Raw genomic sequence first — 22,196 nt, 5'->3', positions numbered from 1 at the left:
TTTTTTTTTTTTTTTTTTTTTGAGATGGAGTCTTACTCTGTCGCCAAGCTGGAGTGCAGTGGTGTGATCTTGGCTCACTGCAACCTCCGACTCCCTGAACGATTCTCCTGCCTCAGCCTCATGAGTAGCTGGGATTACAGGCATGCGCCACCACGCCCAGCTAATTTTTGTATTTTTAGTAGAAACGGGGTTTCACTATGTTGGCCAGGATGGTCTCAATCTCCTCACCTTGTGATCCGCCCACCTCCGTCTCCCACAGTGCTGGCATTATGTGTGTGCACAACTGCACCTGGCCTCGTTTTGTATTTTTAGTAGAGACAGGGTTTCACCATGTTGGCCGTGGTTGGTCTTGAAATCCTGACCTCAGGTGATCCGCCCACCTCAGCCTCCGAAAGTGCTGGGATTACAGGCATGAGCCACCGTTCCCTGCTGGTCTTTAACACTGAATAAGGGGGCCAGTTGTGGTGGCTCACACCTGTAATCCCAGCACTTTGGGAGGCCGAGGTGGGTGGATTTTGAGACCAGCGTGACCAACATGGAGAAACCCCATTTCTACCAAAAATACCAAATTAGCCGGGCGTGGTGGTGCATGCCTGTAATCCCAGCTTCTTGGGAGGCTGAGGCAGGAGAATTGCTTGAACCTGAGAAGTGGAGGTTGCGGTGAGCCAAGATCGCGCCACTGCACTCCAGCCTGGGCAACAAGAGTGAAACTCCGTCTCAATAAATAAATAAATAAAGGGACAGGCAGAGGACTGAAAACCAAAACCCCTCTATTTCCTTTGTGTGTCCAATAAGGAGGAAGCAGGGAGAATGGATGATGGAAAAGGGAAGGGATACATCAGACTGTGGGGCGGGGGGTGACTGGCTCCAGGAGACAAGCATAGCTTGAATATATACCCAGACGATTCCAGTCTCTCCTTCCTGGTATTCTAGTTCAATACTAGTTCCATGGTCATCTGCTAGACATCTCTTGTGTCCCAAGCTCTGTGTTTGTAATCTTGTGGAGAAGACGGAAGTTGAAACGAAGAACCATAGCCCAAGGAGGATGAAGTCAGGCCTGAGTAATGGTAAAGCAACATTGTGGTATACAGAGGCCAATAATAATCCTAGTTGGAAAAATCAGGAGGGCTTCTTGGAGGTGATATTTGAGTTGGGCTTCATCTGAGGGTAACTTACTGCTTGTCCCCGGTGGCATGCTCATAATCCCCTTCTGCTCTCTTTTCAGTGAATTACCCGTTTCCTATCTGGAACCAGAGCTCCGAGACACCATCAAGGCCAAGTATGGAGAACTTGAGCCTTATGTCTACTTCAATAAGGGTCTCTAAATGCCCCGCCTCAGCAAGGACCAGTCTATCCCCATATTCACCAGCTCCTTCTTAGCTACGTGCACACTTGTGTCCTCCTTCCTCTTTGCCAACAAGCCCCAAAAGCCAGGATAGATTGGGGGGTGTGACAATGAATGCCTCATGCTTACACCCCAGTACTGGTTGATTGGACCTCAGGGGAAAAAAGTGAAAAAGGGTAGCAAAGGCCAATGTCTTCTAGCTGCTTCCTCCTTAACCCCTGTCCCCTGGAAACCAGAAGCTGAGGCCCTCTCAGGGAGGAGACACCAAGCAAATCATTTGGAAAAGTTAGGAAACCTTTAGGATTCTGGTTCCAGCCAGGATTGAGGAAAAGACCTTGGATCAAAAGGAAACTTCTATATCTCTTTCTTTTTCACTTCCTCTTCCTCTCCCGAGCAATGGAACCTTTTAATCATGTAATTCTAGCCGAACTCAGGAAAAAGAAGGGGGAAAGGACTCTGTCCTCTTGGGGCTCATCTCCACCCTTCCCCATCCTCCTCCTCGTTGGCCCCTGGTCAGACAGCTTTATTTTCCCCCCAAGATGGAGTCTTGCTCTGTCGTCCAGGCTGGAGTGCAGTGGCGCGATCTCAGCTTACTGCAACCTCTGCCTCCTGGATTCAAGCGATTCTCCTGCCTCAACCTCTCAAGTAGCTGGGATTACAGGGCACCCACCACCACGCCCAGCTAATTTTTGTATTTTAGTAGAGACGGGGTTTCACCATGTTGGCCAGGCTGGTCTCGAACTCCTGACCTCAGGTGATCCGCCCGTCTCGGCCTCCCAAAGTGCTGGGATTACAGGCATGAGCCACAGCACCCAGCCTGGACAGCTTTTTTGGGAATGCTGCTAACCTTGAAATGATCAGACACCTAGGAGTTATTAGTGCTAAAAAGGGGACCATGCAAGGCAGCAGAGTTACATGATTCTTCAAATCATGTCTGAATCTATTCTTGGAATCTTCCGTATAATAAGGGAAGTTCTCTTTCCCCACTGCCACATATGTCTGTTTTAAAAGATAAGTCCGCTAACTGTGAGTAGAAATGACGTATGTAGGCATTAACTGTACACTTTAATGGATATAATTTCCTGCCTGCTTCCCTTCCTCAGCCCAGTAGGTTAAACAGCAAAGACAGACTGGTGTGTACTGAATAGGAAAGGGAAGTTTTATTTGGAACCCTCTGAGAGGAAATCAACCAGGACCAAAGAGCCTTAAAGGACACAGAGCAAAGCACAGCCACTTCCCTTCCCCAGCTTGGCTGCCCTAGGTGATTTCTCAGGCTCCTTGGGGGACTGTTGTTTCTCATCTGGAATCAATGTGTGTATGAGTTTTGTCTGGTAGGATTGCTGTCTCCGTCCAAATGATATCACTGTGAACTGAATAAATTTGTTGAAAAAGCACATAGGCACACACACACACAAACTGTAAACTAAGTTAATAAAGCCTGAATGGAAAGCTGGATCTGGCCTTACTTTGGCCTTGGCATGTTAGAGGGTATCACAACCATTATATAAAGGGAACTTGTCTGATGCCTGGAGGCTGCTGTTTATTTCCCTTATTAAAGGGGAAATCCACCTGTCTCCACAGGAAGCTCCAGAGATCTCCCAGAATGGGAACTGTGTTGCCCTAGAGCAAGAGTTGGCAAGCCATGACCCAAGGGGCCAAATCCACCTGCCACCTGTTTTTCTGCAACTGGGAGCTAAGCAGGTTTTTACATTTGTAAAGAGTTGTAAAAAGGAACAACAGGAATGACAGAGACCCTTCCTACATGGTGTGCAAAGCCTAAAATATTTACTGTGTGATCCTTGACACAAAAAGTTTCCCCTGCCCTGGAGCAATGGTTCTTAAGCACATGCCTCAGCCGGGCGCGGCGGCTCATGCCTATAATCCCCACACTTTGGGAGGTCGAGGCAGGCGGATCACCTGAGGTCAGGAGTTCAAGACCAGCCTGACCAACATGGTGAAACCCCATCTCTACTAAAAGTACAAAAAATTGGCCTGGCGTGGTGGTGAACACCTGTAATCCCAGCTACTTGGGGCTGAGACTGGAGAATCACTTGAACCCAGGAGGCGGAAGTCGCAGTGAGCCGAGATTGCGCCACTGCACTCCAACCTGGGCGACAGAGTGAGACTCCTTCCCAAGAAAAGAAAACACGTATCAGAATCAGCTTGCAGATTTGTTAAAGCACAGATTGCAGGGTCCGTTGCAGAGTCCTAATTCTGTCACTCTGGGTTGGAGCCTGAGAATGCGCATTTCTCGTCATTGCCGGGTGCTGCTGAATCTGTTGGTCTCGGCACCATACGTGGAGGAGCACTGCTCTAAGCGGAAAGGGCCTCCTCCCCGAGGCCAAGGAATTGACTGCAGCTTGACACGTACCATAAACTTAGTCCTTCTAAAGTATACAATTCAGTGGTTTTTAATGTAGTCACAAAGTTTTACAACCATCACCACTATGTAATTCCGAAATTATTTTGAGACAGGATCTCACTCTGTTACCTGGGTTGGAGTGCAGTGGTGCAATCACTGCTCACTGCAGCCTCAACATCCTGGGCTCAGGTGATCCTCCTGCCTCAGCCTCTGGGGTAGCTGGGACTACAGGCTAATTTGATTTTTTTTGAAGGGGTCTCACTATGTTGCCCCAGGCTGGTCTTTTTTTTTTTTTTTTAGACGGAGTCTCGCTTTGTCGCCCAGGATGGAGTGCAGTGGCGCGATCTCGGCTCACAAGCTCCACCTCCCGGGTCTACGCCATTCTCCTGCCTCAGCCTCCCGAGTAGCTGGGACCACAGGCGCCCGCCATCTCGCCCAGCTAGTTTTTTGTATTTTTAGTAGAGACGGGGTTTCACCGTGTAGACCAGGATGGTCTCGATCTCCTGACCTCGTGATCCACCCGTCTCGGCCTCCCAAAGTGCTGGGATTACAGGCTTGAGCCACCGCGCCCGGCCACCAGGCTGGTCTTGAACTCATGGCCTCAAGCGATCCTCCCACCTCAGCCTTCCAAAGTGTTGGAATTGCACACATGAGCCACTGCATCTGGCCTCAGAACATTTTTCTTACCCCAAAAGAAACCCCATACCCATTAGCAGTCACTCCACATTCTCCCTACCTGCCAGCGCCTCACAATTCACTTCCTGTCTTTAGAGATTTGCATATTCTGAACGTTTCATATAAGTGGAGTAATACAGTATGTGGCCCTCTGTGTCTGGCTTCTTAGGATGTTTTCAAGGTTCATCCAATAGCGTATGCAATTTGATTTTAGCTGGTGTCTGAACAGAAAAGTCTGTCTTTGAGCTAGCTTCTTTAGGACAGGAGACCTGACTTTATTTCCAAAAGCAAATAGGAAAAGAGAAACATTACCAGAGCCAGTTGAGCTTGGAAACAACTCCTGACTGATGTTCTTTCAGAACCTACAATGTTTCCCATTCCTTCTCAGCTCCTCAAGCCTCTTGGATTTCCTGTTCTCTTATAGACAACTGCTCTTCTGGAAATATCTAGAAGGTATGTGGTGGCTATAATGTTCAGGGACATTCTAAAAAGTGGTCACTCAAACTGCATCTCAGTCTTATTTTGTAACATCTCTCTTTGAGTTGGCTGCTGTGGGATGTTGAACGAGAGGCAGTTAAGGTTACTAAAAGGCCTTAGTGTGGGAAGTGCTAATCCAGACTGTCCTATCCAATAGCTCAGCTTGAGCTTTCAGGTAAAAGGAGAAAGGGAAGTTGTGGCAAATTCCCGTGTTTGTCAAATTGAATTGGGATTTCTTATTTATTGAGAGAAAGAGGGTATCACTCTCTTGCCCAGGCTGGAGTGGAGTGGCATGATCATGACTCACTGCTGCCTCAGCCTCCTGAGTAGCTTCTTTTTCCTGAGTTTGGCTAGAATTGCATGGGTAAAAGGTTCCATTGCTCAGGAGAGAAGGAGGAAATGAAGAAGAAGAGGTATAGAAGCTTCCTTTTGATCCAAGATCTTTTCCTCAATCCTGGCTAGAACCAGAATCCTAAAGGTTTCCTGACTACAGGTGCATGCCAGCATGCCCAGCTAATTTTTAAGTTTTTTGTAGACAGAGGGCCTCACTGTGTTTCCCGCATTGGTCTTGAACCCCTGACCTCAAGCAATCCTCATGCCTTGGCCTCCCAAAGTATTGGGATTACAGGTATGAGCCACTGCACCCCACCTGGGGTTTCTCAGTGATGATGAAACCTAGCCTTTATATGGAAGACTTACAACTTTTTGAGGCCAGGATTGAGAGACCTTGTGCCATGAAAATAATTTGGTCCTTGCCTAGCACTCAATTTTTACTTCTTCTCTAAGAAGCTTGACTTGTGGGATGGATAAGTTTCTAAGAAATGAGAGATTGGCAAAAATACTTGTCACTTTTTGCAGTACTTGGCAAAGCAGGATCAAGATAGACCCAGAACTATGGACTTTCTTAAGCTGAGGCAAAACTGACTTAACTCTTACCTGTTTTCCATTTTTCCAACACTTAAGCCAAGAACAACTTCCTCTGGGCTCAGATGGGGGCTAGATTGGGCCAGGCTGTAAAACACTTTGACAGGTTTTTGAGAGGAAATTGACTGCTACAGTCAACTGTGTTATTTGCCATGAGTCTTCCTTTGTCCATTTATTTTACCAACTTTTTTTTTTTGCTTTTTTTTTGAGACAGAGTCTCACTCCGTCACCCAGGCTGGAGTGCAGTGGCACAATCTCGACTCACTGCAACCTTTGCCTCCCGGGTTCAAGCAATTCTTCTGCCTCCTCCTCCTGAGTAGCTGGGACTACAGGCATGCACCACCACGCCTGGCTAATTTTTTGTATTTTTAGTAGAGATGGGGTTTCACCATGTTGGCCAGGCTCGAGCTCCTGACCTCAGGATCTGCCCACCTCAGCCTCCCAAAATGCTGGGATTACAGGCATGAGCCACCACACCTGGCCTTTTTTTTTTTTTTTTTTTTTTTTGAGACAGAGGCTCACTCTGTTGCCCAAGCTGGAGTACAGTGGGACAATCAAGGCTCACTGCAGCCTCAACCTCCCTAGCTCTGGTGATCGTCCCACCTCAGCCTCCCAAGTAGCTGGGACTTCAAGTGCATACCACCATGCTTGGCTAAGTCGGCTAATTTAATTTTTTTATTTTTGTAGAGAGAGGGTCTCACCATTGCCCAGGCTGGTTTCAAACTCCTGAGCTCAAGGGATCCATCTGCCTCAGCCTCCCAAAGGGCTAGGATTATAAGCATGAGCCACCACGCCTGGCTATTTTACTAACATTGATCAAGCTCCTGGTTGAGCCTTGTACAGGATATTATAGGCTTTAAAAGAAGAAGAAAGACCTGATATGCTATACAGAAAGCTGCATACCAGGCAGGCAGATGTGTTACGAGAATCCAGAAGCAGCAGCAAGGAGTGGGGGCTAGAAGTTTGTAAGCAAGGAACTGTATCCGTAATATGTAAATGAAGTTATTGGGCATCTCTTCAGTGGTCAATGTGAGTGGAATGTGTGGGAAAATGTAGTGGCGAGAGGTGACATAAAGAGTAGACAGGGACGAAGTCACAGAGAGGACCGTGTTGGGGAGTTTGGACTCTATTCTGTAGGTAGATGAAGTATTTAAAAGAGGAGGCCATGATATAATAATATTTGGTTTAATGTGGTATGGTTGTGGTATGTGGCAGACATTTGAGAGGGAAGAATTGGCAACTTGCAGGGCAGCAGGGAAGCCATTTGTATTTAGCTAGAAGAACATGGATTGAAGCAATGGATGGTGGATTTCAGAGCAATTTGTGAGGCAGAACCAGAAATTCGTCCGTCGAACTTGGGGTGACGAAGCACTATGCCTCAGATAAAGGTACTATCTTCTAGGGAATTCAAACGGACCTAAGTTGCTAATTGGGCAGTTGAGACCAAGAGAGGCATCCTGGTTATAGTGCTGTGCTGCAAAAGACATTAAAAGATTTTTACATTGCAATTGTTTTCCTTTTCAGGAGCGCCTGGTTACCTTTCAGGAATAATTTATTTTCCAACACCGTTAAGAACCACTATACCTCTTTTTCTTTTTTTTGCTGTGGAAAACTGGAAAACTAGTACTTCCGCCACACTCAAGATGGCTACATCAGTAATAGCCTTTTCCATCCACATGGGTGGCCTCGCCCCCTTATGAAGCTACTTCCGCCACTCTCTGCGGGTTGGGACGCATTTTACACCTCCTCGCAGCTTTCAAGATGGCCCAGCTTCCTCCTACTTTTTATTGGCAGGATCGCTTCGTCTTCAAGAGAAGGCGGGACTTATGTTTGATCGACAGCTACATTGATCAATGGACAAAGGGCAAAGGCCAATGAGGCGCTGGAAATGGAGAGTCTCCCGCGTGTCTGGGAGGGTGTTCTGTGCGGGGCGGAGTGGAGCCGAGCCGGAAGCGGGAGGGGAGAGTCAAACAGGAAAAGAAGGGAAGAAGGAAGAAGAGGGTAGAGGAGGAGAGGGAGGAGGAGGAGGAGGGAGGTGGCGGCGCCGTGGTGGAGGAGCAGGAGCAGGAGGGGGATGGAGAGGAGAAGGCTCCTGGGTGGCATGGCGCTCCTGCTCCTCCAGGCGCTGCCCAGCCCCCTGTCAGCCAGGGCTGAACCCCCGCAGGTAAGGGGGAGGGGGCGTCTGGGCCATGCTGGGTCCTGGAGGTCGTCGAGGCCTGGCTGGAGGGGTCTGAAGGAATGTTGTTGCCAAGAGTTGAGGGGTCCCAAGAGGGGCGTCTATGCCTGGCGTGGACAGGATCTAAAGGGGCGTCGGTGTTTAGCTGAGAGACACCTGTGACAGTTTTGGTGTCAAGGAGGTGGCAGAGGCATGATGCCAAGCGAGTGAGGGGCGTTTGAGACGGCAGGTTGGTTAGGCGGGCTGGGGTGACTGTGGCTGGATAGCGGTGCCAAGCTGGGGATGTGGGCCTTGTTCGTGTCCCTCTGTGGAGCAGGTGTCCCAGGCAGCAATGCAGTATGTACGTCTGTCTGTGTAGGGGTACACAGGCTATTGAGTTGGCCTATGAAGGAGGGGATCCTGAGAGGATATTTCTTTCAGGAAGGACTGGGGAAAGTACCGAGGGCATCTTAGTCTCTTTAAAAAAAAAAACAAACAAAAATTATTATGTTCCTGGGAGAGACTTGGCCCCATTTTTAAATCTGTAAGCCATGGCGCCCTTGGTTGGAGGCAGGACTCTCAGAAAGCAGGTGGGATGAAACAGAGTGGAACCCCTCAGGAGGAGGAGCACTCTTTGAGCTGTAACAAGCTCTTGCCGTTAGGCTGGCTGGCCTGGGAGAGCAAGGCACGGATACTGATCTGAGCCAGCTCAGGGCTTTTGACCAGAGGGTGGTTCTGATGCCAATATGGGCAGCAAATGGAGCACCCCTGCTTTTCTTGCTGGGTGGCTTGCTCTTTATCCAGGCAGAGAAGCTTGCTTGTGCTGATTCCAGCTCCAGCTGGCATTTCGAAACCCTAACCGGAGCGTTACTCCTGGTGCCAAGTTGGGTGGGGTGCAGTGGGGGCAATCACCCCTCCTTCCTTGCATTTGGCAAAGCTTTATTATTCTTTTTTCTTCACTTTCTGTTCTTTTCCCCGTTTTTTTCAGAAAGGCATACGCACATAGACACATAGCATAATGGGGAAAGTCTATACAACTTAGCGCTTGAACTTCTGTTGTGAACAAGAGCAGAAACTGAGTGCCAGCAAAAATACTTATCTTTTTCCCTAGGAGTTTTAGGACTGCCTTTTCACAAATACATCTTGTTTTGCCCATTATCCTCTATTTTAAAATACTGATTAAAAAATAAGTTGAGGCCGGGCGCGGTGGCTCAAGCCTGTAATCCCAGCACTTTGGGAGGCCGAGACGGGCGGATCACAAGGTCAGGCGATCGAGACCATCCTGGCTAACACGGTGAAACCCCGTCTCTACTAAAAAATACAAAAAAAGTAGCCGGGCGAGGTGGCTGGCGCCTGTAGTCCCAGCTACTCGGGAGGCTGAGGCAGGAGAATGGCGTAAACCCAGGAGGCGGAGCTTGCAGTGAGCTGAGATCCGGCCACTGCACTCCAGCCTGGGCGACAGAGCGAGACTCCGTCTCAAAAAAAAAAAAAAAAAATAAGTTGAAATTCACATGACAAAAACCATTTTAAAGTGAACAATTCAGTGGTATTTAGTACACTTACAATGTTGTGCAACTACCACCTCTATCTAGTTCCAAAACATTTTCATCACCCCAGTAGAAAACCTCCTCCCTACTAAGCAGTTACTCTGTGTCTCCCTCTTCCCCCAGCCCTTGGCAACCACCAGTCTGCTTTCAGTCTCTATGGATTTATCTATTCTGGATATTTTATATAAATGGGATCCTACAATATGTGGTCTTTATGCCTGGCTTCTTTCACTTAGCGTTATGTTTTCAAGGCCTATTCACATCGTAGCATGTGCTAGTACTTCATTCCTGTTTATGACCAAGTAACTTTCCATTATCTGTATACCACAATTTATTTATGCATTGAAGCATCTAATTTTTCCTTAGGATGTGTTTCTGTATACTAGAAATACCATATGAAAGAATGGAGCTCATTTTCTAGCCCAGCGTATTCCCTTTTCTAGGGTTGGGACCCTTCTGTTTTAGCCTTTGTTGGGGTTGTTTTTCCAGTGGAAATCATAAACTGGAAAGAGAAATACATTTTCTTTGTTTACTAGAAAAGTTATAGTCCTCAGACAACAAAATATAGAATATAGTAAACATAGAATTTACTTTTCTTTTGCACATGTCTGTTTCTGTGTCTTGAAAAGGCTGTCCCCAATAACCAATAAATGATATCGGTAGAGGGTTGGTTTAGGAATGTCAGAGCCTTTGGAGATGCTCTGGTCAAAGATAGGAACTAGATCCATTTTTTCAGCAAGGGGAATGATGGAAAGTGGAGGTTCCTACCAGGTCATGGAGCCTGGGAGGTGTTGTGAAGATGTGGAAGGGGATTGTTAATATTGTATCCTAATTGCAGTTTGCAAACCACAGGCTGCTTTCTTGTATCTCTGGCACTTCTAATACTTAATTTTGGGGACAGGTGTCTTTTGTACTTTGTTGCATTTGGATGAATGCTAGCACTGACCAACAGCTGTTAAGTGGTTACAATTCCTGCAGAGGAGGGAAAGTTTTTGTAATGAGCAGTGGCCCTCTTCCTAACCAGCGCCCACATACCCTCACTCCTGACACTCCCCATACGTTCCCATCCCTCACCTTATACCCCTGTCTCTTTCTGTCCGGGACTACTAGATATCTATAGTGAGATTTCTGTTTTGAATTTTAACCTTCGGAATGCAAGTTGCTATATAATGATTAACTCTGAATCCACCGCAATTTAGTCAGTGTATTTTTGGGGTTTTTTTTTTTGTCTGGGGGGAAAGGGTTGCTTGTACAAATCAGTAAGGAAAAAAATTCCCAAGGCCGTGTTGGCACAGGGCATACTTCAAGTACCCACTGTCCTTTTTTTTTTTTTTTTTTTGAGACGGAGTCTCGCTCTGTCACCCAGGCTGGAGTGCAGTGGCCGGATCTCAGCTCACTGCAAGCTCCGCCTCCCGGGTTTACGCCATTCTCCTGCCTCAGCCTCCCAAGTAGCTGGGACTACAGGCGCCTGCCACCTCGCCCGGCTAGTTTTTCGTATTTTTTTAGTAGAGACGGGGTTTCACCGCATTAGCCAGGATGGTCTCGATCTCCTGACCTCGTGATCCGCCCGTCTCGGCCTCCCAAAGTGCTGGGATTACAGGCTTGAGCCACCGCGCCCGGCCTACTGTCCTTAATTCAACAGTGAAGTCCAGCTAACTGAATTCAGGAGGACTTACTTGTACTCATTCTGTATCGAATAATGATATCTGCACTGCACCTTATTGCATTTCTTCCACAAAATTGATCTACTTAAAATCTTTTTTTTTTTACGTACACATTTACTATCAGAAATAAATGATATTAGGCAACTTGCTTTCCCTGTTACCAGTTCTGCATTGAAACAGCCATTTCTTGTTATGCAGGCAGGCCCTGAAAAGTTCATCATCTAGTTCATTCTGTGGTTAGGAACTTAGACTTAATTCTCCTATAGGTTATGACACTACAGCTCACAGACGTGAATGCTTAAATCTATAAAGAATGAAAAAGGACGGGCGTGGTGGCTCACCCCTGTAATCCCAGCACTTTGGGAGGCTGAGGCAGGCAGATCACAAGGTCAGGAGATCAAGACCATCCTGGCCAACATGGTGAAACCCCGTCTCTACTAAAACAAAAATTAGCCAGGCATGGTGGTATGCGCCTGTAGTCCCAGCTACTCGGGAGGCTGAGGCAGAAGAATCGCTTGAATCTGGGAGGTAGAGGTTGTGGTGAGCCAAGATCGTGCTACTGCACTCTGGCCTGGTGACAGAGTGACACTCCATCTCAAAAAATAAAAAATAATGAGAAAACAATAGAGGCTCCAACAGTCTTGGCATTTGTTTCCTCCAGTTAAATTATGATTGAGATACATAGAGTTTCTTTTGGTTGTTTAGATTTAACCAGAATGTTTGCTTTTGTCATTGTTGTTTTTGTTTTGTTTTTGAGACGGGATCTCACTCTGTTGCCCGGGCTGGAGTGCAGTGGTGTGATGTGATCTTGGATCACTGCAGCCTCGACCTCCCAGGCTCAAGTGAGCCTCCCACCTCAGTCTCATGAGTAACTAGGACTACAGTTGCATGCCACCACACCCTGCTAATTTTTGTGTTTTTCTATAGAGATGGGGTTTCGCCATGTTGCCCAGGCTGGTCGTGAACTCCTGGGCTCAAGCGATCTGCCCATCTCAGCCTCCCAGAGTGTTGGGATTACAGGCGTGAGCCACTGTGCCCAGCCTAAACAGAATATTTGACTATGCTATTTAAAATAATGTTTTGGGCCGGGTGCGGTGGCTCACGCCTGTAATCCCTGCACTTTGGGAGGCGGAGGCGGGCGGATTACGAGGTCAGGAGGTCGAGACCATCCTGGCTAACATGGTGAAACCCTGTCTCCACTAAAAATACAAAAAAATTAGCCGGGCGCAGTGGTGGGCGACTGTAGTCCCAGCTACTCGGGAGGCTGAGGCAGGAGAATGGCATGAACCCGGGAGGCGGAGCTTGCAGTGAGCTGAGATTGCGCCACTGCACTCCAGCCTCGGGGACAGAGTGAGACTCTGCCTCAAAAATAAAATAAAATAAAATAAATAAAATAATGTTTTGGTAGAAATGTCTTTTTTCATGGGGTAACTCAGCCGGTGGTTTAGGGACACATCTCTAGAGATGCAGTCCTTACCTTTCCTTTCCTTTGCCAAGCTTAAAACTTCCAGCTGGATGGAGGCGCCAGTTTCTGCTATTTTTTCCCACCTAACCCTCAATGGTATACCCTTTGGTTCCCACCTCATCTTACTCACCTCTATTGCCCAGTTTTCAGTCTGGAAGCCCTATTTCATTCTTCTTTCTTTCTTCTTTCTTTTCTTTCTTTCCTTTCTTTTTTTTCTTTTTTAGATGGAGTCTCGCTCTATCACCCAGGCTGGAGTACAGTGGTGCGATCTCTGCTCACTGCAAGCTCCGCCTCCCAGGTTTACGCCATTCTCCCGAGTAGCTGAGACTACAGGTACCTGACACCACGCCTGGCTAATTTTTTTGTAATTTTGGTAGAGACGGGGTTTCACCATGTTAGCCAGGATGGTCTCGATCTCCTGACCTTGTGATCTGCCCGCCTTGGCCTCCCAAAGTGTAGGGATTACAGGCGTGAGCCACCGCGCCTGGCTCCATTCTCCTTTCTTTCAAATGGTATGTCAATGCCATCACCATCATTCCTTCTTGTACAATAGTAGGATGCGAGACTTCCAGATTCTAATCCCTTTTACCTCACCTTCTTAGTGCGTTTGATATACCAAAGTGTAAAATCAGCACCTTGAGTTTCTGTAAACTCTTTCAGTGGAATTCAGTAGGCATGAAAGAATGGACATTTACTGAAATGTCTACTCTTTGCAGCAGGCTATTATTGCTAGGCTCTGGGAACCATCAAATGAGTATGGAATCCCTGTTCCCCAGTAGCTGGTAATCTTGTGGCAAGAACAGATAACACACACAGTGAATTGTAATCCAGAGGTTTTGCTGAAATGCAAGTACAAACAAAGGACTGTCAGAGCAACTGATTCTGCTAGGGCAAGAGGAAAATGGGGTGCTAGGAAGAACTTCGTTAAGGAAAAAGCTTTTGTTCAGGACTTTAAAGGTTGATAAGGATGAGTAGAATAGCTATGAACTAGGAAAGGGAAAAATGGATTCCAGTGTGGAAGAATGAAAATGGAGAGTGTGTTTGGAGGTGGCATGTACTCTGTGGCAGAAGCTTTGTGTGTGTATGTGTGGAGGAGTGTGGAAGTGGGGGAGGCTCGAAAGGGAGGCTGTTGTCACATGGTCAGGAGGCCTTTCATCCATTCATCTAAGGCTGTACCATCCAGTAGAACTTTCTGTGATGCTGGAAATGATCTCTATCTGTGCCATCCAATTCAGTAGCCACTTAGCCAGGTGGCTGCTGAGCATTTGAAATGTGGCTAGGATAACTGAATTTTGAAACATATTTAATATTTATTTGTTTATTTACATATTTTTATTTTTTAGAGACAGGATCTTGCTCTGTTGCCCATAGAGTTTCTGTAGCTGGAATGTAGTGGTGTAGTCATAGCTCACTGCAGCTTTGAACTCCTGGGCTCAAGCGATCCTTCCACCTCAGCCTCCCAAGGAGCTAGGACTGTAGGTGCATGCCACCACACCTGGCCCTATATTTAATTTTTTTCTTCTCTCTTTTATTTTATATATATATATACACATATATATATATATATTTTTTTTAAATAGAGATAGGAGTCTCACCATGTTGCCCAGGTTAGTCTAAAACTCCTTGGGCTCAAGTGATCCACATTGGCCTCTCAAAGTGTTTGGATTACAGGCGTGAGCCACCACACCTAGCCTAATTTTTTTTAGTTAAAAATTTTTTTAAAGAGACGAAGTCTCACTATATTGCCCAGGCTGGTCTTGAACTCCTTGGCTCAAGCGATTTTCCTTCCTCAGCCTCCCAAAGTGCTGGGATTGTAGGCGTGAGCCATATGCCCGGCCCTCCATATTTATTTTTTTTTCTTTTTTTTTTTTTTTTTTTGAGATGGAGTTTCGTTCTTGTTGCCGAGGCTGGAGTGCAATGGTGCATTCTTGGCTCACTGCAACCTTCGGCTCCTGGGTTCAAGGGATTCTTGTGCCTCAGCCTCCCAAGTAGCTGGGATTACAGGCACTGCCAACACGCCTGGGTAATTTTTTTCATATTTTTTTGTAGATACGGGGTTTCACCATGTTGGCCAGGCTGGTCTCGAACTCCTGACCTCAGGCGATCCGCCCGCCTTGGCATCCCAAAGTGCTGGGATTACAGGCATGAGCCACTGTGCCTGGCCACCCATATTTAATTTTTATATCAACTTTATTGAGATATAATCAGGTCAGACGCAGTGGTTCACACCTATAATCCCAGCACTTTGGGAGGCTGAGGCGGGTGGATCATTTGAGGTCAGGAGTTCGAGACCAGCATGGCCAACATGGTGAAACCCCATCTCTACTAAAAATACAAAAATTACTGTGCACCTGTCATCCCAGCTACTCACGAGGCTGAGGCAGGAGAATCGCTTGAGCCCCGTAGGTGGAGGTTGCAGCAAGCCTAGATCGCGCCACTGCACTCCAGTCTGGGCGATAGAGTGAGAGACCCTGTCTCAAAAAAAGAAAAAGGAAAAGAAACTTTATTGAGATAATTTACATGCCAAAAACTTCACCCTTTTAAAGTATATATAAATTGGTGTTTCAGTATAGTCACAGAATTTGTGACTATCAGTGCTAATTTTAGCATATTTTCTTTATTTTTATTTTTATTTTTCTTTCGAGATGGAGTCTTGCTCTGTCACTCAGGCTGGAGTGCAGTGGGGCGATCTCGGCTCACTGCAACCTCCGCCTCTAGGGTTCAAGCGATTCTCCTGCCTCAGCCTCCTGAGTAACTGGGACTACAGGCGCCCACCACCACGTCCGGCTAATTTTTTGTATTTTTAGTAGAGACGGGGTTTCACTGTGTTAGCCAGGATGGTCTCAATCTCCTGACCTTGTGATCCACCGGCCTCAGCCTCCCAAAGTGCTAGGATTACAGCTGGAAGCCACCATGTCCGGCCCAATTTTAACATATTTTCTTTACCACAGAAAGAAACCCCATAGCCATTAGCAGTCACTTCCCTTTCCAGCCCCTTTTCTTCCATCCCTTAGTGACCACTGATCTACTTGCCATTCCTATGGATTTGCCTATTCTGGACATTTCATATAAAGGGAAGGGAATTACCCTATGTGGTCTTCTGTGGCTTATTTCACTTACCACAAGGTTTTCTTTTCTTTTTTTGAGACAGAGTCTCACTCTGTCGCCCAGGCTGGAGTGCAGTGGCGTGATCTTGGCTCACTGCAACCTCTGCCTCTCAGGTTCATGTGATTCTCCTGTCTCAGCCTCCTGAGTAGCTGGGACTACAGGCATGCACCATCATGCCCGGCTAATTTTTGTGTTTTTTAGTAGAGACGGGGTTTTGCTGTGTTGGCCAGGCTGTTCTCAAACTCCTGACCTCAGGTGATCTGCCCGACTTGGCCTCCCAAAGTGCTGGGATTACAGGTGTGTGCGACTGTGCCCAATTAAGGTTTTCTTTTTCCTTTTTTTTTTTTTGGTTGAGACAGGATCTCCCTCTGTTGCCCAGGCTGTAGTGCAGTGGTGCAATCTCGGCTTACTGCAATCTCCACCTCAAGCAAACCTCCTATCTCAGCCTTCCTAGTAGCTGGAACTACAGGTGCACACCCACACCCAGCTAATTTTTGTATTTTTTATAGAGATGGAGTTTATCATGCTGACCAGGCTGGTCTTGAACTCCTGGGCTCAAGCGATCTGCTCACCTTGGCCTCTTAAAGTGCTGGGATTACAAGTGTGAGCCACCACACCCGACCAATGTGATATTTACTTATAATAATTTAAACTAAATACCTGTATGTAGATAATGACTACATATTGGGGGATACTGATCTAACAGCTTTCCAGAGTAGGGGTTTGGTACAGTCAAACATAGTGGTCATGTCATGGGCTCTGGGGTCAGACCACCTGAGTTCCAAACTTTATACTATCCTTGAGCAAGTTACATAACCTTTTTGTGCCTCAGCTTCCTCATCTATAAAATGGGAATTGTACTAGTGTGGGGTTGTCATGAGGTGAAAAGACATAATATATGTAAAGCTCTTGGAATATACTCAGTGATTATTAAGTATAATAATAATGATCACCATTATTGCTATTTGCATTCCTCAGAGTGTATTATGGTTTGTAAGTTAGTGTCAACTCCCAGACTACCTTCAGGAAGTGAGATCTGGAGATTTTGCAGGTGACTTTCTTGATTCTGTTCTACGTCTGAATTTAGGTTTGGGGAGAATTTTGTCCTTCCAGAGGACGTTAGTCACTGTCACAGCTTGGGAGTGCCACTGGCATCTAGTGGGTGGAGGCCAGGGATGCAGCTTAGCATCCTGGAATGCTCGGGACAGCCCCCCACGGCAGAGACGTTTCCAGCCCAAAATGTCAGTGGTGCCGAGGTGGAGAAATCCTGGCTTAGTGAGACCTGCTGTGGCCTTACCAGGTCCTGTTCATTATCACAGAGCTTGGGGTCAGCCTTCTTGCAAGAACAACATAGCATTGTGAAGTGTAGGAAATTACCTTGGACAGCAGGTTTTCAGTGGAACGGTTTGAAGCTTTGATATGCCGAATCTCACTGCCTTTCAGGTTTGTTGATGTATGTGGTCAGTCAGCTCTGTCTTGTCAGCCAACATCAAACATTTTGAAAAAAACACATTTTTTTGGTCTGTGATTCAGTAAGCAGGTAAGCCTCCCTTATTTACCCCATCTTGAACTTTCTTTTCTCTTGCTTTGATCTGCTGTGTGGTTTTATTTTAAGAACATGATTTGCTTTGGTCCCAGTGAAAACCTGCTGGTCAATTACTTTATTTGCTCAGTGTCCTCCACAGTCCTGCAACCAATCAGAACTGAGTCATGTTCTTAGAACTTTTTCCTTTCCCCATTCCAAGTCCTGGCTCTACTCTGATTTTCGGCCTCAGGAATGTTGGTTTGCTCTCACACACGTTTAGCCTGTGGAAATCATTAGGTGTTCTTAGGGTCTGCCACAAGAGAAGCTAAGTGTCTTGGACCTCAGGATGGCTGTGTCTCAAGGAGAGTCCTCTTTTCAGGCCCCCAGGAGGCAGCTCATCTGTGGATGTTTAAGCCGGCAGGTCTTTGTGGATGCTGTGGGTATCTTGCATGGCTTTGGATTCAAAACTTCACCTGTCTTTTGAATGCCTGTCCACCCATACCCTTGAGAGGATCTCTTCCTTTCCTGCCGTCAGCTATTAGGGCTAACACTTGGGAGATCATCAGGTTCCAGGTGGTAGAATGGCTTGGGTTGGTTCCTTGCTCCTACTACCCCAGTCATGGACATCACTGGGGCCGCTGATCCCACTGTAACTGCACAGCCAGTAAGAGCAGCCACCGAGTGATGGATTCTCCTGCCTCCGCCTCCCAAGGAGCTAGGACTATAGGCACACGCTGCAGCAACAGAGGGTCTTGGTGGCCTGTCTCCTTGGTGGCATAGACTAGACAGGCTGAGGTCTCCCTTTTGAACCATCCTTTTCAGTTCCACTAGGTGGAGCAAAGTCTGGCCTGAAAACTGCATGCTATGTGGAAACCACAAACAAAGAAACACGAGTAAATCCAGAACATTGCAACCTGGGAAGGGAGGTCAAGAAAGGGGAAACAAATCCCATCCTATTGAATTTTAAGGTGTGTTGATACAATTCTGAGCTTTCCTGATCTGGGGATTAAGTAGGTCATCCTCTCAGACTTGCAGATCACCCGTCTTGCATGGTCTGGGTTTTTGGGATATGCTTGCTTACTCAGTTACATTCCCATAGCTCTGGTTTATTTACTTTTGGTTTTCTCCTTTCCACACTTTCTTCTGTGGGAAATCAGAGGAGTTGTTTATCTTCTGCTCCTGGTGCTGTTGTTCTCACAGTGCCAAAGCTAAGTTTTGATTCAAGATCTCAGGTGTTTAAAATAATTTAACTTAAACATTTTTAGAAGAGGTAAAAGTAAATGTAAGATGTTACAAGACTGTTTGTGGCTTGGAAGGGTGGGTCCTAGAGTGGAGAGTTACAAAAACATGTCTGTTTTGATTTTTAAATATCTAGCAAGACAAATGTTACACTGTAACACTTTTATTACACATCCTTTCAGATCAGAGGCATGCATTCATGGAGAAAATAATTCGTATTTTTCAGAATTCTACATGTTGCTTTTTGGTTTGCCATTTCCTAATTTATTTTCCTCATTTGAAATCCCACCTGGCAGTTTCATCAAACACAGAAACAACAAGCAAAAAAACCACAACTTAGTTTATTGATCAGATTTAAATATTTTTCTCTCTTAGTGGTTCATTTGGGAGAAGAAATTACTATTTGTCTTTCTACACCAGGATGCTGGAATGTTGTAGCTCTTTGGAACTTGAATACAGAATTGAATAGTGTGAGTTCATCCTGCTTACTCCTTTTTCCTTGGATAATTTGTCTTTAAGTTTTGCAAATCCATTTGCTACATTTGGGAGGGGGTGAGGAGTGTAAAACCCACCCCAGTGTGATCTGGCACAATGGCTGACTTTCCATTTTTCTTCCTTAGAGCTGATTGCTGCTTTTCTTTGAGGCTTAAGCCTTTTTTTTTTTGAGATGAAGTCTTGCTCTGTCATCCAAGCTGGAGTGCAGCGGTATGATCTCAGCTCACTGCAACCTCCGACTCCCAGGTTCGAGCGATTCTCCTGCCTCAGCCTCCCGAGTAGCTGGGACTACAGGCACGTGCCACCATGCCTGGCTAATTTTTGTAGTTTTAGTAGACATGGGGTTTCACTATGTTGGTCAGGCTAGTCTCAAACTCCTGACGTAACCTGCCTGCCACGCCTCCCAAAGTGCTAGTGCTGGGATTACAGGCATGAGACATTGTACCAGGCCCCTTTTTAATTTTTTTTAAATTTTTTTATTTTTAGAGATAGGATCTTGCTCTACTGCCCAGGCTGGAGTACAGTGGCACAATCATAGCTCACTGCAGACCTCCTGGGCTCAAGCGATTCCTGTCTCTGCCTCCCAAGTAGCTAGGACTACAGGCACACACTACAGTGTCCAGCTAATTTTGTTTTATTTGTTTATTTTTTAATTTATTTATTGAGACAGAGTCTTGCTCTGTCACCCAGCTTTAAAATACCTTTCCCCTTTTTTTTAAGAGACGAAATCTGCCTCTGTCACCCAGGCTAGAGTGCAGTGGCACGACCTTGGCTCGCTGCAACCTCCGCCTCCTGGTTCAAGCCATTCTCCTGCCAGCCTCCCCAGTAGTTGGGATTACAGGCATGCACCACCATGCCCACCTAATTTTTGTATTTTTACTAGAGATGGGATTTCACCATGTTGGCCAGGCTGGTCTTGAACTCCTGACCTCATGATCCACCCGCCTCAGCCTCCCAAAGTGCTGGGATTACAGGCATGAGCCACCGCTCCTGGCCTTGTTTTATTTTTTGTAGAGGTAGGGTATTGCTATGTTGCCCAGGCTGGAGTACAGTGGTAATTCACAGGTATAGTCATAGTGCACAGCAGCTTTGAATCCCTGGCCTCAAGTGTTCCTTCTGCCTTAGCCTCCTGAGTAGCTAGAACTATTACTTTTTTTTTTTTTGAGATGGAGTTTTGCTCTGTTGCCCAGGCTGGAGTGCAGTGGCACGATCCTGGCTCATTGCAACCTCCACCTCCTGGGTACAAGCAATTCTCCTGCCTCAGCTCCCTGAGTAGCTAGGATTACAGGCACGCACTACTATGCCTGGCTAATTTTTGTATTTTTATTAAAGATCAGGATTTCACCATGTTGGCCAGGCTGGTCTCAAACTCCTGATCTCGAGTGATCTGCCTGTCTTGGCCTCCCAGAGTGCTGGGATTACAGGCGTGAGCCACTGTGCCCAGACTACATTCTTTTTTAATTACACAAAAACAACACATGCTCATAACAGTGTTAAATAATAGAAAGATTAAAAAATGTTGGCCGGGCCCGGTGGCTCACGCCTGTAATCCCAACACTTTGGAAGGCTGAGGCAGGCCAATCACGAGGTCAGGAGATCAAGACCATCCTGGCTAACATGGTGAAACCCCGTCTCTACTAAAAATACAAAAAATTAGCCAGGCGTGGTGGTGGGCACCTGTGGTCCCAACTACTCGGGAGGCTGAGGCAGGAGAATGGCATGAAGCCGGAAGGCGGAGCTTTCACCAAGCTGAAATCGCACCACTGTCCTCCAGCCTGGGCAGCAGAGTGAGGCTCTGTCTCAAAAAAAAAAAAAAAATAGAGTAGAAAGTGAAAGTTTGTGGTTTGGTATGCATTTTTGGTGGTTTTTCTACGTGTGCTGCATATTCATAGATATATTAATATTCATACATAAGCTTTATATATATATACACACACATATATATATACACATACACACACCCACACCCACACATATATACAACCATAAAATTGTTTGGTACAGGTAGGGTTCTTTATTTGTTTTAAAAACAAAAATGTGGGCCAGGCGCGGTGGCTCAAGCCTGTAATCCCAGCACTTTGGGAGGCCAAGACGGGTGGATCACGAGGTCAAGAGATCGAGACCATCCTGGCTAACACGGTGAAACCCCGTCTCTACTAAAAAATACAAAAAAAACTAGCCGGGCGAGGTGGCAGGCGCCTGTAGTCCCAGCTACTGGGGAGGCTGAGGCAGGAGAATGGCGTAAACCCGGGAGGCGGAGCTTGCAGTGAGCTGAGATCCGGCCACTGCACTCCAGCCTGGGCGACAGAGCGAGACTCCGTCTCAAAAACAAAAAACAAAAAACAAAAATGAGGCCAAGCACTGTGGCTCACTCCTGTAATCCCAGCATTTTGGGAGGCCAAGGCGGACGGATCACGAGGTCAGGAGTTAGAGACCAGCCTGGCCAACATGTGAAACCTTGTCTCTACTAAAAATAAAAAAATTAGCCAGGAGTGGTGGCTCATGTCTATAGTCCTAGCTACTCAAGAGGCAGGAGAATCGCTTGAACCCAGGAGGCAGAGGTTGCAGTGAGCCAAGATCATGCCTCTGCACTCCAGCCTGGGTGACAGAGCAAGACTCTGTCTTGGGGGGGAAAAAAAGGGGATCGTTTATAATGTAGCATTTTACAACATGCTTTTTTTTTTTTTTTTTAACCTTAATGTACTGTGGACTAATTTCCATATTGTAGATACTCCTCTGATTTCTTAAAATACCTGTATGCTGTTGCTTTATACCATGGTTTACTTAAAACACTTCTCCATTGTTAATAGAGTTGTTGCCATTTCACACAGTGCTACGTTGAACATTGTTGTACTTATTTATTTTTGCAATTGTGCTAGATTCCTAAAAGTGGAACCGAGGATTGTGTGGTTATAGGGAATGCACATTTAAAGGCTGGGGTAGGTAGTGCCACATTGTTCTCTGGTGTGGTTGTATCAGTTTACATTTGCATCAATAGGATCTGCAGGCTGGGTCCACTGGCTCACACCTGTAATCCCAGCACTTTGGGAGACTGAGGTGGGCAGATCACTTGAGCCCAGGAGTTTGAGACTGACTAGGGAAACAAAGAGAAACCCTGTCTCTATGAAAAACGCAAATATTAGCTGGGTGTGTTGGCAAGAGCCTATAATCCCAGCTGCTCGGGAGGCTGAGGTGGGAGGATTGCTTGAACCTGG

At 46.5% G+C, this 22,196-nt stretch overlaps 2 protein-coding genes across 8 annotated transcripts in view; both read left to right on the top strand.

Moving 5' to 3' along the window:
- Positions 1-7,676, top strand: part of SFXN2 (sideroflexin 2) — a 30,580-nt gene extending 22,904 nt beyond the window's left edge. For 3 of the 7 annotated variants that reach the window (XR_002730477.3, XM_023206523.3, XM_023206521.3), the window contains one exon: positions 1,226-2,757. Coding sequence is in view for 6 of the 7 variants with exons in the window: in XM_023206523.3 (XP_023062291.1) it covers positions 1,226-1,325 (100 nt within the window). In the remaining variant the exon portion in view is untranslated. Of the gene's footprint in view, positions 1-933; positions 1,068-1,225; positions 2,758-4,770; positions 4,836-7,307 lie in introns of those variants that run through there. The other 4 variants (XM_023206519.2, XM_023206518.3, XM_023206520.2 and 1 more) reach the window with 4 other exon arrangements.
- A 25-nt stretch (positions 7,677-7,701) lies between these two features.
- WBP1L (WW domain binding protein 1 like) overlaps positions 7,702-22,196 on the top strand; it is a 79,129-nt gene continuing 64,634 nt past the window's right edge. Inside the window, exon 1 of the mRNA XM_026448932.1 lies at positions 7,702-7,947. Coding sequence (XP_026304717.1) covers positions 7,858-7,947 — 90 coding nt within the window. The 5' untranslated portion in view covers positions 7,702-7,857. The remainder of the gene's footprint in view (positions 7,948-22,196) is intronic.

This window comes from Piliocolobus tephrosceles, chromosome 9 (genome assembly GCF_002776525.5).
Source record: "Piliocolobus tephrosceles isolate RC106 chromosome 9, ASM277652v3, whole genome shotgun sequence".
NCBI lineage: Eukaryota > Metazoa > Chordata > Mammalia > Primates > Cercopithecidae > Piliocolobus > Piliocolobus tephrosceles.
Note: the sequence above shows the minus strand (reverse complement) of the source record. Positions and strands in the feature narration are given on the sequence as shown.